At 42.7% G+C, this 18,278-nt stretch overlaps 1 protein-coding gene across 3 annotated transcripts in view; it reads right to left on the bottom strand.

Annotated features, from left to right (window-relative positions):
- Window positions 1-18,046, bottom strand: part of ARID1A (AT-rich interaction domain 1A) — an 86,599-nt gene extending 68,553 nt beyond the window's left edge. For all 3 annotated transcript variants that reach the window (XM_044435343.1, XM_044435342.1, XM_044435341.1), the window contains exon 1: window positions 16,850-18,046. In XM_044435343.1, the coding sequence (XP_044291278.1) occupies window positions 16,850-18,031 (1,182 nt within the window). In that variant the 5' untranslated portion in view covers window positions 18,032-18,046. The remainder of the gene's footprint in view (window positions 1-16,849) is intronic.
- Window positions 18,047-18,278: the final 232 nt, after the last annotated feature.

Here is an 18,278-nt window from a genome sequence, read left to right on the forward strand (position 1 = left end):
CAGTATAAGGTTGCCTTTTGTTGTTGCTATTGTTGAACAACTGGGAATTGAAAATCCTTACCATTTGTCAGTAAATCATCCAGAAATTCATTAGATTTTTATTCAGAAGGCAACTATGGGAAAGATGGATAGGTGCAGTGTTTCTTCAGACAAATCAACAGATACAGAGGATAAGAATTGAGGCAGATACTGGGTGAAGAATCTGGTAAACAAGGAGGAATGGATAGCAAGGAATACCAGAAGAACAAAATTCCATCACATGCAAGCTGTTTCAGAGCTGTGGTACTGGATGGGGGGCAAGCCAACCTAATAGGTCACGAGAGATGCACACTAACAGTCTCTTTCCCTCCTTCTCTTAACAGAATTTTCCCATCATTGCACCAGTGCTCTGGATTTGATCTGTAGATACTCTTTAATTTTTTGTTGATGCCATGCATGCCCGGTTCCTTCTGCCTTCATGTTTTCCTGTTCGTTATTGGTAATTCACAATTGTTTCTGATTCTCAAGTCAATCATCCAGCACCATGAACACTAGTCTAGGCAGAAAGTCTACCAGAAACACAACCCAGCATGACAACAACCAGTTCCAGTTCTTTCCCAAAGCAAGAGGCCAACCCCCTCCCCCAAGCCTCAAAACTGGTTGCTGCTGAACAATGGGGAGGACTGCCCCTTAAGTAATCAGCCTCAAGGTGCAGCTGCTCTCCAATTTCCATTTGCTGGTGGAAGATCAGAAAAGAGAAGCAGCATTTCCTGTAGCAAAATAAAGACAACATTCTTAGACAAGGCTCTGTACAAATCTGGATGCTGCCCCTGCATACTCTTTTAATTCACATCCAATCAAGGCAAGTAGTTCCAGAAAGAAGCTAGCAACAAACTGGATCATTAATGGGATGTGTATTTGTAAAATGCTGTAATTATAAAGACTCTACTACCTTGGAATTAAAGCACTTTCTTACTGCCCATTGAGCTTCCTACGATTTACAGATCATAGCTCAAATCAGCTTTATTGCATAGCGTCTGTAGTAAATAATACCAGGAGGCTGGACTCTATCGCCAACTGGCCTGCAAGTGTGACATGCAGTCCTGGCTCAAAGACAATTTAGCTTCAGTATTTCAAAAGCTGGCATTGCTACCCTTGGAGAGTACCACATGAACTAGTGGCATGAGTACTAGAGAAAAAGTAACCAAATTTCTATTCCATGAGCTTTAAAATTGAATGCTACCGCAAAGGTTTAGATTTGTAGCAACAAGCTTGCACAAGTCATCTACACATCAGTTCCAGTGGATTAATTGGGATGCTTATAAAAGCAAAGTTGAGGAACACCAGAGTTGTTCAGCAAGGGGAGAGAGAAAGAAAGACTAGCTGCAGATGAGCAGATATTGAAATTCATACTATGCCAATGCCAAGGGGAAGGGAGGAACAGCCGATGCTGCAAAGCTTTAAGAACAAGTATGGCAAGAAACCATAATACCAAGAGGCGGGGCCAATTTTACTCTTTAAGTGACAGCAAATCTTGAAGCACAGCTCTCCTACTGGTTTTCAGACAACATGTATTGTACCTACTAGAAGCCTTTTTCTGGATAAGCACATATTGGTTGCATTCAGATGTCACTACAGATCATGACTCAGAGTGCTTTACATACATTTCAATATGCCTTGCAACAACCATGAAGGGCCATTCACACTGTATTGCAGATTGGGAGGGTGGCCCTGCTCAGGCAAAGCAAGAGAAAGTAACCTCATGTACTGCAGCTGGAGCTGCAAATATGAATTGGTGTCTTCTATCTTCCAAATCAAACTCTTAACTGTCATTACATCAGCTGTAACACACATTTGCGGCACAGAGGATGCAATTTGTTTGCAATTCTATGTTTAGTTTCCACTGTTATTTTCTTTTGGGGCAACCAGAGCACCAACATTCTGTTATTCATTCTTTCAATTGTTTAAAAAAGAGACTCAGGGAATTGTTAATATTTTGTATTGAAAGACACTGTACTATTATAAAACTATTGTTAGACCGTTTTCACATTTCTAGTATTTCATTTGTTTGATATATTAGCAGACACTCTGGGCTTTCCTTTGGAAGCAAAAGGGTAGGACAGGCATGAAACTAAAATGTTATTACAGCATACACATATTTGTCTTCAGTTTTCTTTTCACAGCTTTAGCCATCAACTCAAAGGAATGGGTCACAGTCTGTCAGCCTCCAGTCCTTCACGAGAAATGATACTTTCATTTTCTCCTCAAAATAAAGACAATATGGGATCTTGGTGGTCAGACTTAAGGTACACTTTTAAAGAAAATATTATTCCAAATGTGATCAAGTACCCCTTAAATCAGAAGATTCCTGAAGTGGAAGACAGTATCCTTGAGGGAACTGATCAATGCAGGTATACTAGTGCTTGGTGGGACTGAAGCCAAATGCAGGCAGGGACACCAGATTCACACTCATCCCCTGAACTTCCCTTCCATAATCTATAGCATCCCCTCCCCTGCTACTCAGCAGGATAAAGCCATGAGCTGACAAGGAAGAAATAACGCTCTCTCCTCCTCCTCCTCCATTGGCAACTTGCTTAGCTTCTCTGTTGCATAAGGAAAGGGGCTTTCTTTCTGTGCAGAGAAATGTAGCAAGTAACACCAATTTTCTCTGTGAGTGTTGTAAGGATGTTTGGGGAGAATTTCAAACCCACAAAATTGGACAGTATCACCTAAGTTTACCACAGTACCAGTTAAAACTTTAAAGCCATCACTGTTAAAGCGCTGTGTTCCAGTTGACAGCGACAACACACACTTCTAAATCAAATCCAATGCCAGTGCAAATCCCACCCCAGTGAGGTTGAACAAGATTCCCCAATCTGTAACATAAAAAAACAACCTAATATGAGGACAAACAAAACAGAAACAGAAACAAATAGAAACAGTACAGCTCACTGCACTGGACAATTGCTTAGAACACCACACAAATTCTTCAGACTATGTGACCAGCCATGGACTTACCCAACAATGTACAAAACCTGTAGAAATATTTGCCATATTGATTATCTCAGAAGCAAATAGCTTTTAATAGCTACAACTCTATTATAAAGAAAGGCATACCAAGCTTTGTATTCCTGTTTGTTTATTTTAATGTTAACATTAAGTTAATAAATACCTGCTATTTCTCTTAACAGCTATTTAGGATACACTGAGCTACATCCTTTTAGACCAAAATCCATTCATCATCATGCATGAAGGCTACCAGGCAAAGATAGAAGAATAGCCAGGACTTTCCATCATATAACTAAGTTGATAGGAAGGCAAGGGGTAAGACTTTGGGGTGTAATTAGGGCCCTGCCACCCCACAATCATAAGACTTCTAGCCAACTAGCTGATCAAGCGAATAGTTATGAAATGCATTCCCTGCACCTTCCTTGCCCACGCACTGAGGTAGGCTTTTCCTTACAGTGGTCCCTGCTGCAATTAAACTAGAATTGTAAGAGTGCCACCCAAAAGACTAGTTGAACTTAGAGACTCACATCTAGTAAGAACAAACCATATATTCTGTTATTGATTTTCTACTGCCAATCACAAGATGTATCCCGTAGCAATACCCGGACTTTATTTATTTATTTATTTATTTATTTATTTAGAAAATTTCTATGCCGCCCCATTCACCGAAGCCTCGGGGTGGCTCACAAAACATTTATAATTGCTTTCACCCAATACCAAATCAGGGTAAATATTTGCCTTAATAGGTCAAGTGTTTAAACAAGGCACAATTCATCCAAATCCCTTCTATTTCTGAGGCATAGTTGCAAGTGCTCAAGTAACCAAAACAGCACCACCAATGCTCAAGGAGGTATCAGCTGGCTTGAGGAAACCCTGAGGGGCACAAAAGCATAAAAAGTCTATTTTCTTCTATGAAAAACAAAAGGGAAACCCAAAAGCAATACAGTGAAGATCATGTATGGCTAAAGAATGCTGAGGGGGAGGAACAGAAAATGATGGGTCTCGGTTCCAAGTCCCAACAGTATGTGATAAGAGAGAGCAGGATCCAGCCCAGAGAAAACTAGTCATACTTTCTCCAGAGTATCCTACCAAGCTCGTGATGGACAACTTCTCTTTTTATGTCCTCTAACTAGGCAAACTGCAGTTTGTCAAATTATGATGATTTACAGTTCTTCCTACCATTTACACATCACACAAGACAACACTATTCTGACCAGTAGCTTACCAGAACCTTGCTTTTGGACTCTCTGCGGCATGCAGCTGAGCCCTATGCATGATCATCTGGAAGTAGTACTCAAAAAGAATTGCCTCCTCGCAAACATGCAGTCCTAGCTCTCTGGCTTGTCAGAGGACAGAATTTTGGGTTTTCACTTCACAATATACAACCTGGGGACAAAACATTACCTGGTTTAGCTGCTCCTGCAACCAGGAAGAGCCAAGTCAGGCATACTAAAGCCATGGGGACTAGTAAATTGGCTCTTTCATGACAATCTGTTTTTTTTTTTTAAAAGAAACAGCACTGAGTTGTCACTACAGGCAAACCAGGACTTCAAGTAAGCTCATGTTCAGTCCAGGTGGTATGCCTGTGTACCAAGACTCAAACAAAAATCCATGTTTTGTAATATATGCAATTTCAACTTAGAATCTTAATGGATACAAACTATGAAAACAAGCCAATGTGTAGCCTAGCATTTTTGCAATAACTAAAATCAAGGCATATTAAAAGTTTAAGGGATTTTACAAAGTAAAAGCGCATTTGACAGGGAAGTTGAATTAGATTCAAGTCAACTTTCACTGTGTGGAAAGTCTGAAGCACGTTATGGTTTTCCAAACCAGTATTCACTCCTTAACAGTCATATGCTGCATTTCTCTGATCTGTTGTTCATTCCTTCCACTTCATGGACCTCCTCAATGAAGGTCAGTATGAGCTTATGAAGGAGATATGTGGAAAAAAATTACTGTCAGGCACTAGCACTGTTGAATATCCCAGCTCACTCAAGAGACGGGACATGCCCTCACATCTACTACTGCCATACTTAGTGAATGTACAAAAATCTAAGTTGCAGGAGAACAGAGATTATCTGGTATTTGGCAAGGAACTCCCATCTCAGTAACATTTATCGAACTTCTGCGGATTATGACTGGCTGAAGCTTCCTACAATTACTAGTTAGGTATTTTAGAGCACAAGCTAACATAGTCATACCTAACTTTCATTTAATACCAGGTAAGATGTCAAACTCAAATAAAAATGGCCCAACACTTAGAACATGGTGATGAGGCTTGGATTCTTTTTAATAAAGAACCACACATGCATGGGCTAGATTACCCATCATAGCAAGCCCCCTTTGGAGCACTGCGGCATGTCCTGGCTGCCATTTTGAATATGCAAGCCCTGGTTGGTAGTTACCATGTTTTGTCATGTCATGCAAACCAAGGTAGTACAGGTAATATGACACATCCTTCATACAACAGGACAAGCAATGGTAAATGTCAGCTGGGGCTCAAACATTCAAAATGGTGACCAGCATGCACTGTGGTAGCTCAGGGGTTGCTTAACCCACAGTGGCTTGTTGGGACATGTAAACTTACATTTCCAAACTGGGAAACTGGAAGAGTAATTCACATGGATATGGAAAAGGTAAATAAGCTTTCAGAAAGATTAAGAAAATATATTACTATTGCACTATTTCACTCTAAAAACTCAGAAGTACTTCACTCCTCTAAAACCAAAGCTGTGCTTATTGCCAAAGCTGCACTGATATACTGCTGAGCAATGCCAAGACCTGCAAGTCCAGGTGCACAGAGAAATATGCATCCCTCTCCAACCCTTGCCTAATTATATCACATGGGCAGATCACTATACCCTTTTGTAACAAGCAATACATTAATCCTGAGAGAAGCAGTTCTTCCTGTTCCAGCCCTGCTGGTGCTTATTCCTCCCTTTGCGTGCCTCACAAGGCAAGTTTGGGCACTATTACTTTAAACACAGAGCATAAAGAAAGAAATGAGTGCTGCATAAAGAAGCAGTGACCTTGTCCTTAAGGCGCAAGTCAAGAAATCAAAGACCTAGATTCTATTCCCAGCTGTTGTATAGCTCACAAAATCACTCTAGGCAAGTTAAAACTTCTGGATCTCCAGTTTCCCTTTATGTAGAAGTAGTATACAAGAACACTGCACAAAAAGCTAGTAATCCATAGTAAGCTTTCTTCGACAAAAAGCCATTAACTGAACATTTCCATACAAATTTAGTTTGATGGTTGAATTGACAGATCTGTTGCCTTGAAAGAGCAATGTTTGGTTCAACATTTAGAAAACTACTGGGGGAAATTCTGCATCTTTAATTGCCAAAGACTTTTGATTCTTCCCACTGCTGCCCAACACCTCATGAACACAAAGCAGTAAGAAGTCATATAGAACCAAGGACTTGGCAGAGCAGGGAGTACGTCAAGGAGAGGAGAGTAAAAAAGGTACAACCGATCGATTTAAACCATCAACTTCATAAATGTCTTTAAACCAGTGTAAGCCAACTACACAATACTTTTACTCAGTATTTTGGAATATATTCACCCTCTTACCTGGTTTTCCATATTTTATTCTATCATCAGTACACGCAATTCTCGCTGACCTGTTCTGGAAACCTTCCCCAACCAAGTTTTTTATGTTGTATTTTTTAAAAATATTGCAATTGTACTTCTGCAAAGCTCAAACATGACAATACCTCCCTGTTGTGCTTGGATGATGCATTTTGGCTTCCTAAGGATCCACACCTACCTCTGAAATTCAGGTACAGAGAGAATTATAAACATGCACACACATTCTGCAACATCTTACTCTCTTCAAGCTGTTTACAATATAAATTTTTAGAAAAGTGTAGCATCTGGATAGCTATATTCCACCTTCATTTAAGTTTAACAACCACACTTTTCTCCCATCCAAAGCAGTACACAAGGAAATCATGAAAACAAGATGGGGTTGTCCTTAAATAGTAAATAAAGCTACATCTTTATTTCTCCACCTAAAATTTTCCATTTTATAAGTTCATTAATAACAATAAATAGATGCCAACTTCAAATAAAATATCAGGTCAGCATGAAAATTCCAAATTCACAGATGAGTTATCAGCATTTCATGCACAGTTTCTGGCTTACTTAAATGTATTCGTACGGCAGCTTTCAGTACTTTGGGTTTTTCTTACATTTAAACAAGGAGACTACATTCTATTGCCTTTATTATTTTTACAAGTATTCGAATTAAAAAATCTACGAAGTAAAACATTTAAATCACCTTGAGTGTACTTTGAGATTTTTCCTCAAATATTTCAGGCATACTGAAACAAAAATTAACATGGGTACTGCTATTTAGCAAACAACAAAGTTTTAAAAAATTAAAAAATGCTCAGTTAGATTACTGGCTACAATAGCTTTCTCCAACCTGGAAGACTATCCAATTCCAACTGGAATCACCAATTCCTATCAGCCCCAGTTAGCAGAGCTGATAGTACGAAATTGGAAACTGTTGTCCAAGACATCTAGAAGGAGCCAGATTGGGAAAAGGCTTCTTTAAGACATATATTTTCTCATGCAAATTCCATGCCCCAATTCAACATGAGACTGGGGTATCCGAGAGAATCAGCCTGTATATTGAGGCAACTTATGAAGATACTCCAACAGGTGCCTCTGCCTTTAAAAGCAGCACTTGATAACCAGGAAGATCAGCCTTGTCTGCTGTCACCATGCCCGTTTATGGAACACCTACCTAGCTGAGGTTTGCCTAACACCAAATTTAGTTTTAAGCATTGGATTATGAGTGAACAGCCATGGCCTCCATAGCTTTTAAACAGAAAAGATGATAAAGCTGTACTTCTACTTCAGAAATGTGTATGTTGTTGCATTCCATTGCAGTGCTTTGTTGTTTTTTCAATTTTTAATCACAATTTTATAGGTTCCTAATTGGTTTTTTTACAAGCTATCTTGTGGCTATTGCTCATACTAGGATGGTCCAACACATGGCCCACGGGCCACATGTGGCCTCCGAGACTTTGTCCTGTGGCCCTCTTGCTGCTTGGAGCCCCTCTATACCCACCTCAGGCCAGCAGTGGCAAGAGCATGATTGCAGTGAACTCTCCCAAGGCTGCCCGCTCACCTGCTCTCTCCCGGAGGCTTAGGATGAGAGGGTGTTGGGCTGGTGGCCTCATGAAAGCTTGCCCCAGCATGCCCCATGTTGCTCCAGCTGAAATGCGCAAAGGCTGGGGAAAGCTTGCCACTCAGGTAAAAGAAGCTCAGCGTGCCACTTCTAGAAAGGGAAGAGGGGCTGGGGGGGGGGGTCACATGGGAAGGTTTCTGGGCAGGAAAAACAGTGGAAAAAGGGATGGACCACCCCAGAGGGATTGGTCATTGTGCTTGGGCTGTGATGAAAGAAGGACCTATGAAGCCCCTGGGTTCCATGTACAAGTCTTCATGCGGCCTTCAAGGTACAAAACAGTGGACCACCCTGACCTATGCATTCTAAGATTAGGTAAGCACACTTGAAATAAAACAAATAGGCTAAGATGCACCTTACCAGTTACATTCAATGCATTATATGTAAGCAAACATAACCTTTTATCTTTCCTATACTTCATTCACATAATACCCAAGGGTTTTTAACGTAGATCAACATGGATTGCATGTGGCAACCAATTAGTTTAAAAAACAATGAGTTGTCCTGGAGCAACACCCCAACCCAGTGGATAACACGTGGTCTATGGCTGGGTTAACTGCTGGATAATTTAACAAGCCAGTGATCTGGGTTCAGACATCACACTCACACTTTCACTTAGTTGCTGAGTGAAAGTAGGAGAGGCAAGCATACCACAACTAAAGTCGATGTGGAAACCAAGGCCACATTTTGGAGTTAGGAATGCAAAAAATATAGAATAAGGTGGTGATTGGGCAATAACAAGTCAGCACCCCATTCCAAAGAATGAAATAGTTCAAGCACTTGCCATCACACAAACATATGTATATAAATGACTGTAGTCTTAAGTGGTCTTTCAAAAGGATCATACATCAAATGTATCAATAACAGGTTTAAGACAGAATTTACAGAGAATACACCCCTGTGAAATGCATCTCTATAGTCAGCACAGGCCACGTTAATGAAGGAGTAGCTAACTACAAAGAGAATAATTCTACCAGCAAAGATAGCCAGAAATCTATCCCAACTACCACCTCATTAAAATATCAATATGGAAACACAGATTTGATTAAGCATGGCAATGAGATGTCCTTCTACATGGTCAGCCTCTGCTGAATTCAAGTACTAACTACACAAGAGTGTTCCATTTCAGCCACATAAAGTCTTTGGTAGAGGTGGGTAAAGAGAAAGGTACCTTTTTGTCCATATAGGTAAGTCTACTGAAAGTTACTAGACTGTCTGTTCATACTGTGGAAATCATTTGTGGCACACTAACAGCTACAAGTTTATCTACCACTCACTTGGAAGTAATTCTTACTCCATAGAAACAAATTCTTACTACATAGAGAGCCAGTGTGGTGTAGTGGTTAAGAGCATGGGACTGGGACTCAGACGGTCTGGGTTCGAGTCCCCACTCAGCCATGGAGCCAACTGGGTGACTCTGGGCCAGTCACAGACCCTCAGCCCAAGCTGCCTCACAGGGTTGTTGTTGTGGGGATAAGCTGGAGGAGGAGAATGATGTAAGCTGCCTTGAGCCCTTTGTAGGAAAAAGGCAGGATATAAATTGAAAAATAAACAAACAAATAGGTGAATGTCTATTTGTAAGTCTAGATGTCTTACAAATACATATACATCTGAACAATTCTTATAGTCGTGCATTTACAACAGAAATCCCATCAGAGAACATAAAGACAGTGATCCAGTGCAGATATCCTGCCCCCAATCTCCCAGCTGTGTTTCCCTGCCCACCCCAAGCACCAGTGATATCCTCCTCTCTTCCCTGATTGTTCTGCCTGCATGAAAGTTAACCGTGATTCAAACAAGAGCTTGTTAACTGCATACTCTGCAGAAAACAATGTTTAATGTTTCTGTCATTGTGGGCACAATATGTGCACCATGGTTAGATGTAGAGCAAGAGAGGGAAAGAGAATGGAATTTATCTTTAAAGTCTACATTGAACTTATTCACTGACCATGATAGAAGATGGAAGCATTGCATCTTAACCAAGGTGACATTGTTCAAATAAGAATGTGAACCAACCACAACAGAATTATGAAGCACAGTGTTGCAAAGATTGGTGCATACTAACAAAAGTACAGATTTTTAAAATTAAAGAGGCAAGCAAGATCAGTTCTCATCTCATATTTTCTCTTTTTGATTAACATTTTCAGGACTAAAAAAAACTATGTCACTAAATGGCTTGCTTTAGACAGGAACCTCTTAAATATGAAAACTGCAAGTCCTTAAAGCCCTAGCCTGCTCTAGTTAGACTAAGCCTCATTTTCTAATTTGAATCTGAGAGGCTTTTAAAAATTCAGAAGGTTTTCCTTCTCTTTTCCACCACTTTTAAAAGCTTCCGATGCCAGAGATCTCTCCCTACAGGGCACAATTTGTGAATGAACTATTAAGGCATTACCACTGAACATTAAGCTAGAGAGAGAGAGACAAGGAGAGAGAGATGAAGTGACAGTGGAAAGACACCAATTAGTTTAGAAAATTGGCAGGAGATTCTGACCAGAAATGGTTCATAAAGTTACGGTCCCATTGGCTCGTCAGTACATAACTTGATTAAGAGCTTTGGCATAATATTATTACTATAAGAATTACTGCTGTTTAAATTAGCAACAAGAGGAAGGGACGAGCCATTACCAGTGGTGAATTTGGTACTAACAAGACAGTGCATTTTAACTTTGCTGCCTCTAACCCTCAAGCTTGAAAAGTTTCATTCAGAGATGGACAACATAAAGCCTGCACACAGACTTCTCAAAATTTCATCCTGTCACAAACCAGGGTGTCTGGATCAAAGATGACAATCTTCCTTGTAACTGATTCAGAATATAGCCACTGTGGTTCAAAATTTGGAGTTTATGAACATTCCTAATCCACTCCTGTATCCATGGCACAGCTGTAGAGCAATGCCCCCACCAGGGGTCTGTTAATTCAGATGGGACAGCAAGCCAGATGTAGCACAAACTTCAAACTGTGCTTTGATATCTCAGCCTGACAGCCTCTCAGACAATGCAGTTTGTAAAACAGTTGAGTTCAGATATAACAAATAAAATTTTATATTAATTTTATATCCCACCTTTCCTACAAATGTGTAGAAATGTCTCACAGCAAATTTAAAAATGCAGTAAGAGTAGATTACTTACAAAAGCAACTAATCAAAACACTGCTGTGAGTCCTAGCTTAAAAGAGGCAATGAAGAAAGGGGCAAATACTCCTATCTTAAGCAATTGGTTCATACATCCCATGGCTCAATGTTATGTTTGACATCCAGCTCGTGGAATTTTGAACAAGTCCAAGGTGCATACATGTATTCAGAGCAACTCTTTGAGGTTTGCAGTATTTTTTCTGGACAAATTGTCCAGAAAAATACTGAGAGTCATTGTCCCTGAGAGACCGGTTGACCAAGATATAGATGTGCAATCTTTTTAAATTTCCAGTTGTAGCCTTACTCGGAACAGTTAACTCCAGCACAGTATCAACTTGAAATAATTCTGCAAACTATTGTTATTTCGTCAGCATCTTTTTAGGAACTACCCTTTCTTAAACCAGAGAACTAGTTCTAGCACTCAGGAATCTCAGATACTTTACCTAACTTGAATATTTACCTCCTCCATTCTTGGAGAAAAAACAAAATACAATGAAGCATAATACATAAATATTCCTATGGCACACTTAAGATACAATTCTATACATGTTTAAACAGAAAATAATTCTAAAATTCCCAGCATGCCCCAGACAGCATAGTTCACTGGGGCATACTAGTAGTTGTAGAACTTTTTTCTTCCTAAATATACATAGGATTGTGTCCTCAGAGAACTTATTTTCCATGGCTCTTCTACTGGGTGACATGGCTTCCATGTTTCTGTGTATATATAGCCTTATCTTTATAATCTAAGATACTGGACTGGACTGGTTTGCAGATTCTAATAAATCAGACTTCTTTAAAATGCTGGGTTACTATGAACATTACAGCCTGCTGATACACACTGCCCAATCACTCCCACTGAAAGCTGGAGAAGATAAGCAAGCATCTTCAAGGCTCAGTTAGCATTACAAGTGTACCAGGAACTGTAGCTTGTCTCTCCCCTGACAAGTCAGAGAAATAACCCAACAAGCCATAGCTTATTTTTCTGGCTTGACAAAAGAGAAATAAGATAAAGATATTTCCTGATTTACACAACACGCAAACCAAATCATGGAAAGAAGATCCCTAGCTCTTTAACTACTGCTGCTACTGGAATGGTCCTAACTCTCCCTGCACCTTTAAATTTGAAATTTAAAATTCAGGGTTATTTTCATATAGAAACCAGGCCATTCAGTAGGCAGCAAGATTATTAGAGACTTAAAAGCATATCCAAATTTGGCCCAGTGTAATCTTTTTTCAAAAGAAGTCATAACACATTTAAACACTCCATTATTAAAAGTTAAAGCAGGATAGGCTCCTAACTACAGACTACTTCAACAACATCTCCTTTTGGGTATTGGAGGTCAGATCTCCAGAAGTTTGGGAATTCAACTCCCAGCATTCCTAACTGTTGGTTATGATGACAGAGGCTTCTGGGAATAAAAGTCTAAAACATCTGGAGAATGGCTTTCTGCCTACCACTGCTTTTAAGTAATTGGACCTATTTGTATAAATCCTGAAGGTCATAGAGAGAGACCACTCACCAAATCAAATCTTTATACCAACTTCCAGACAGCACACAGAAAAAAAATCAACATAATGAAAGCAGGGAATCTTAAAAAGCTACTAGCAGATAGGGCACAATTTCAGATTCAAAGTTATCACAGCTCATTGGCAGCACAAATACACTTAGTGCTAATTTAGTCTGAAAGCCACACTTTTAACATTTTTCTGCTTCACTTGTTGTACGAGTTAACTGTAATCTCAACACCTGAATAGCAATAGTAGAGACCAAAGGCAAAAGGACCAAAATGCATCTTTTGTTAGCATACCATTTTAAAGAAGAGTACAAAAGAGATGCAGTGAAAACCACTCAATGAGAATACAACTACATGAAAGTTTATCAAGAGGTGAACATTTAAAAAGAGTCAATCTCTAAATATCAACCTTTACGGATGGAATTTCATCTAAAAGGTTTTGGAAGATTTGATTTGCCTTCCTCTACTTAAAAATAATCTAAGGGGCAGAAAACGGTTCATACTGGGGTAGGCAGCCTGCTGTCCTGCAAACACTTTGGATTATGACTTCCACAAGCCATGACCATTGACCATGCTAGTTGAGGCAGATGGGAGTTGTAATCCAAAATATCAATGAGACAGAGATTGCCCAACTCTGCTTTAGAATATACAGTTGTTGTAGTACCATCCAGACTAGCCAACCATTCCCAATCTCAATATCCTCATTTTCCTAGTTGTCCTACAAATTCTATGCTAGCCAATTATAGTTAATCAAGAAATTCTACTCTGTACCTCAGGACAGAAAGACTATACTTTTTACTCAGTTTGATATTTCCAGAAATGCCAAAATATACAGGGGGAGAACACTAGCTTTTATTCCAGCTGCAAACAAAAATACTGAACATTTGCATCCATGAGAAAGGATTTCTTCAAAGCACATGATCTATGTTGGGGGGGGGGAGGAGAGCGTGTCTTAATATTGTATTTTATTTTTAGAGTGTTATCAATTGATTTTAAATACATTACAGTCGCTCTATAAGATGACAAACATCAGAAAACAAGTGGTGTTTTTACAGCTGCAAACAAAGGAGCCAATCCTGGTTTATTCAAAGTTAGAAGGGTGATCTGAAGAAACTAACAGCAAAATACTCCTGAGTTAACATGCTTAAGAAGTTCCATCAAGTTTAGTGGGTTGTATTTCCTCGTAAATGTGTTTAGATTACTTCCTCAGATAGATATTGGACACCAAAACATTAAGCAAAATCCTAAAAGAAAACATAAATTAATGAATTTCATTTCTGCCCCAGACACTCAGCACCTGGAACAGAGATCTATTAAAGGTTTCATAGACCAAAACTGAACTAAATCTTAAGAAATGTCTCTACATCTATTCTGTTTTTCAACAAATAACCTCTCCACCAACACAGGAGGAATGCTTCCCTAATTCTAGATGATTTTGTTCCCACTTATTCCATGTTGCCTCAGGTATACATGACTCCCTTCTCTCTCCCAGCACCACTCAAAGATGCTGACATATATAAGTAGTTTGCTTGCATTAGACATCTTTACTAGTAAGTCTCAGCTCACATGGTACTATTTACCCACTTAATTCCAGATATGCACACATAACAATGTAACCAATATTTCCTTTCCCCTAAATGGGTATTCTCATAAACCATCTTTCAGGACTGAGTATTTTGAGCCATCAGCAAGATGAAAGAGTGCTACAGAGTAGCCAGACTTTCTCGACTATAAGGCACTCTACAATGCAAACATGATATACAAACCAATAAGAGCACCTCTTCATGTACCTAAGGATATGCCTCATTCTGTCTTGTATCCTTAAAGCACAAGATGATTTTTACACACATCACCCAGGCAGGCAACCCTCACTGACTGCTGTTTCCTAGTGAATGTACCAGGCTTTTATGTAATAAAGAAATATGCCCAACTTCAGCTATGAACACAAGTAAACATTGCATCCTACCCAGAATTGATCAAAATCCCCAAACTAATTTTAAAACCTTTCTCCAGTAAAAGTAGTTCAATACTCAGCATCTTCCTGGCTCCCCCTCTCTTGCCTCCCTGTGTCATGTTCTGGAATTGCAGGCGCCTAGGGGCAGAGGCCTGTATATTGTTATTCTACAGCATCATTCACACTGACAGCTCCATGCAAAGTAGTAGTTAAACTACTGTACATATGGAAACAAAAATTAATGAAAAACCTGTATATGCACACTCTTGAAAAGAAAAATGAGGCTTAACCTAATTCAAAATTGTAATTTAGTAGCACAAACCACTTTTAGGGGCAAAGCAGCAACAGAGCTGATCAATTCAGTGACATAGGTCTTGACTTAGAACTAGTAAGAGCCCAGCAAGTAGCTAGGTAATGGGAGAACTTCTACTTCTTGAGAGAAGACCACTATATAGAATACAGCCTAATATATAGGTGCACTTTATATACTTAAAAAATAATGTCTTTCCTATATTCCAAACAGAAATGCTGTGGAATATTTATTTACTAATATACCCCCAGCAGGTACACACCAACAGTTTCTATACATTTCCATTCCTCATATTGTTCCAGCAAATATTATTCAAGTAATCTCTGATGTTAAAAGCAAACACACAACTCTTGCCCTTGTTCTGGCTAATTTTCTTCCAGAATAAAATGAGATATTCAGGTGGCAGTAATTCTGAAAATAGTGAACTGCAATTGTATTATTCCTGGTTCTGCAGTTACAGCTTCAAAATGAAATGGTCAAGTTGTGCTGGAAAGATATAAACCTTTCCAAACTTAAGAATTGCCTATACCCGGGAAAGTCACAAGACCAAAACAAATATATTGGTTTGACAGAAAAAACACACCATTGTTGCTTCAGCCCCATACAATTTATTCCAGACTGCATAAGGCTTAACAAGCAAAATAAATCCAAGGTACAACAGAATGCCATCACCGCCTCTTTTGTTTCAGGCACAATGCAAGGAGGGCAGCCTGTCTGTGGATCTGCTCCTACTGAACCTCCTCAAGGTCACAGCCAATTTCAGCTGTGGAATAAAAAAAGGCAAAAAGTGGCAGTGATGTTCTGGGTTATGGTTGGTAGAAAAAGCAGAGTGTAAAAGTTTATGAGCTCATCAGGATTGTTGTACCATTACATCAGAGGCAATTATAAATGGCCAAGAGCAGGAGATGGGGAGCCAATCAGATCACAGATAGGATGTCAACCTAAGACCAACTGTCTCCTGGCTTTGACAGAAGGATTTTACCTCCATAATTCAAATCCCAAACCAAAGCAATCTGCACTTACTACTCCAATCACTGAACTGTTTACCAGCACTTCCAAGCAGAAGCTCAAGGCACTAGGCTATCTAGAAAGGCTGCTCAGAAAATGGCTTCAGCTAGCCCAGACAAGATGAGGGTGTCAGAGCAGGTCACTTGCCCTCTTCCTACCCCCTGGAAGGACAGGGGCCGCTCACTGCAGCCCACACCGGGGGTGGGGGTGGGAGAAAGGGAGCCGCAAAAGAGTGGAGCAAACCAAACCTGAACAGCAGCAATCTTCACAGCACACCCTCTTTTTTCCCAACCCAGCAACATGGAGCTATTTTTGCCACCCCAACCCCTCCCTCCCCAGAGGTGGTGGTGGCGGCAAAGCTTACTTCCTCCCACCCCCTGGACCCCCTTCAAGACTCACAGCTGAGAGAGGAACACGGGAAAGAAGAAGAGCTTTCTCTAAAAGAGCTTACACAAAGGCTGGAAAAGGGGAGGAAGGGAAGGCAGAGAGGCAGCCATTTTAGAGAGACAGAGGAAAGAGACAGACAATGGCAGCTCCCTAGCAATGTGGGCCTGAAGACGACAATAGAAACCCTGCCATGTTCGAAGGGCACCCCAGCCCAAAGACAGGCGCCCTCGCCCTCCCACGGACAGGGGCGCCCTCAATCCCTTGCCCTAATCCCGGCCCAGCTGGCCGCCCAGCCCCCAGCCCATGTGCGTCTTCTCCCCACATCCCTCTCGCCCAACCTGATGCCTTTTCTTACCTGCTGAGTTCTGGTGAGCGGCTGCCCTACTCCAGCGCTGCTGCTCCCGGGGCTCATGGGCGCATGGTGACTCCTTTGTTGGCCTCCTGTGGCTGCTGCCGCCCAGCTCTGGCTCGTACCCCCGCTGTACTGAGAGGCCATGTCCGCTGCTACTGGGGCCTTGGCCGTTGCTCCCCCGTCCTGGGGACCGCTCCCGTAATCGGAACCAGGGTACCCTTGATAACCGCGAGCCGAGCTAGGGGAGGTGAGCAGTTGGTTGAGGGTGGGGGTCGATGTGGGTTGCGGGGTAGCGCCACCGCCGCTGCCTCCTCCTCCTGTGCCGCCGCCAACGGCGGCCGAGGGCCCCATGGCCCCGAAGCGCTGCTGCTGGAAAGCCGCCGCCGTCGGAGGTTTGGCCCCGGCTTGCGCGGGGCTCTGAGCGTTTCCCCGGGGGGAGCTCAGGGCGTAGGCCTGAGGGGGAGGCGGGTAGGCGCCAGCGCTGCGCCCGGGTGTGGAGTAGTAGTTGTTGTACTGGTGGTTGGGGAAGCCGTGCTCCGAAGTGCCGCCGCCATGAGAGTTCTGGGGAGGAGGAGGCGGCCCCGGGGGGGCCCCGGCGGGCCCCGAGTACGGCTGCTCCAGGCCCCCGCTCTGCAGCGCTGCCATGCCAGGGCTTTGTTGTCCGCCATGTTGGTGGAAAGCAGCGGCCGCGGCAACGGCCGCGGCAGCCTGGGCGCCTCGACCGTAGGGCTGCCCGAAACCGTAGGCTGGCGGGGGCAAGGCGGCCGGATGAGTAGGGGGAGGCTGTTGCTGCGGCGGCGGCGCGGGCTGCTGTTGCTGCTGCGGCGTCCCCACCCCGTCGCTGCTGTTGCTGCCGCCGCCGCCGCCACCACCGGGCGGCTCCGGGAGGTTATTGTTCAGTGCGGCGACGGGCCTAGGGCCCGGGTTCCCGTTGGAGCTCTTCAGGTCGGTTTCGGCCCCCGCGCCCCCGCCATTGCTCTCGGCCCCGTCCTGCAGCTCTTTTCCCGGGGGACCTTCACTTTCCGACTGCTTCTCTCCGCCGCGCTCTGCCGCCGCCGCCGCCTCGCCCCCCGCCTCCTCCGACGAACAATCCCGCTGCTGCTGCTGCGCCTCCGCTTTCTTCAGCTCGGACGGAGCCGGGGCACCCAAGCTGCTGGCGGCGGCGGGGGCCACCTGAGCGGCCATGATCCCCCCTCCCCACCCAGCCAGCCCCCCTCCCTCCTCGTCCTCCGCCCCCGATCTACTCCCTGCCTGGCCGGCCGGCCGGCACAAGGCCTCACCGCTCTTCTATTCCTCCTCCGCCGCCGCCGCCTCCTCCTCGTCGTCGTCCTCCTCCTCCTTCCCGCTCAGGCGGCGGCGGCGGCGGGCTCCTCGGGACAACGGGGTCTCATTCCTCCTCCCCCGGCGCGGCGGGTGAAGCGCGGAGAGCTCC

Source organism: Varanus komodoensis, unplaced genomic scaffold, assembly GCF_004798865.1.
Source record: "Varanus komodoensis strain SLA01 unplaced genomic scaffold, ASM479886v1 scaffold29_1, whole genome shotgun sequence".
NCBI lineage: Eukaryota > Metazoa > Chordata > Lepidosauria > Squamata > Varanidae > Varanus > Varanus komodoensis.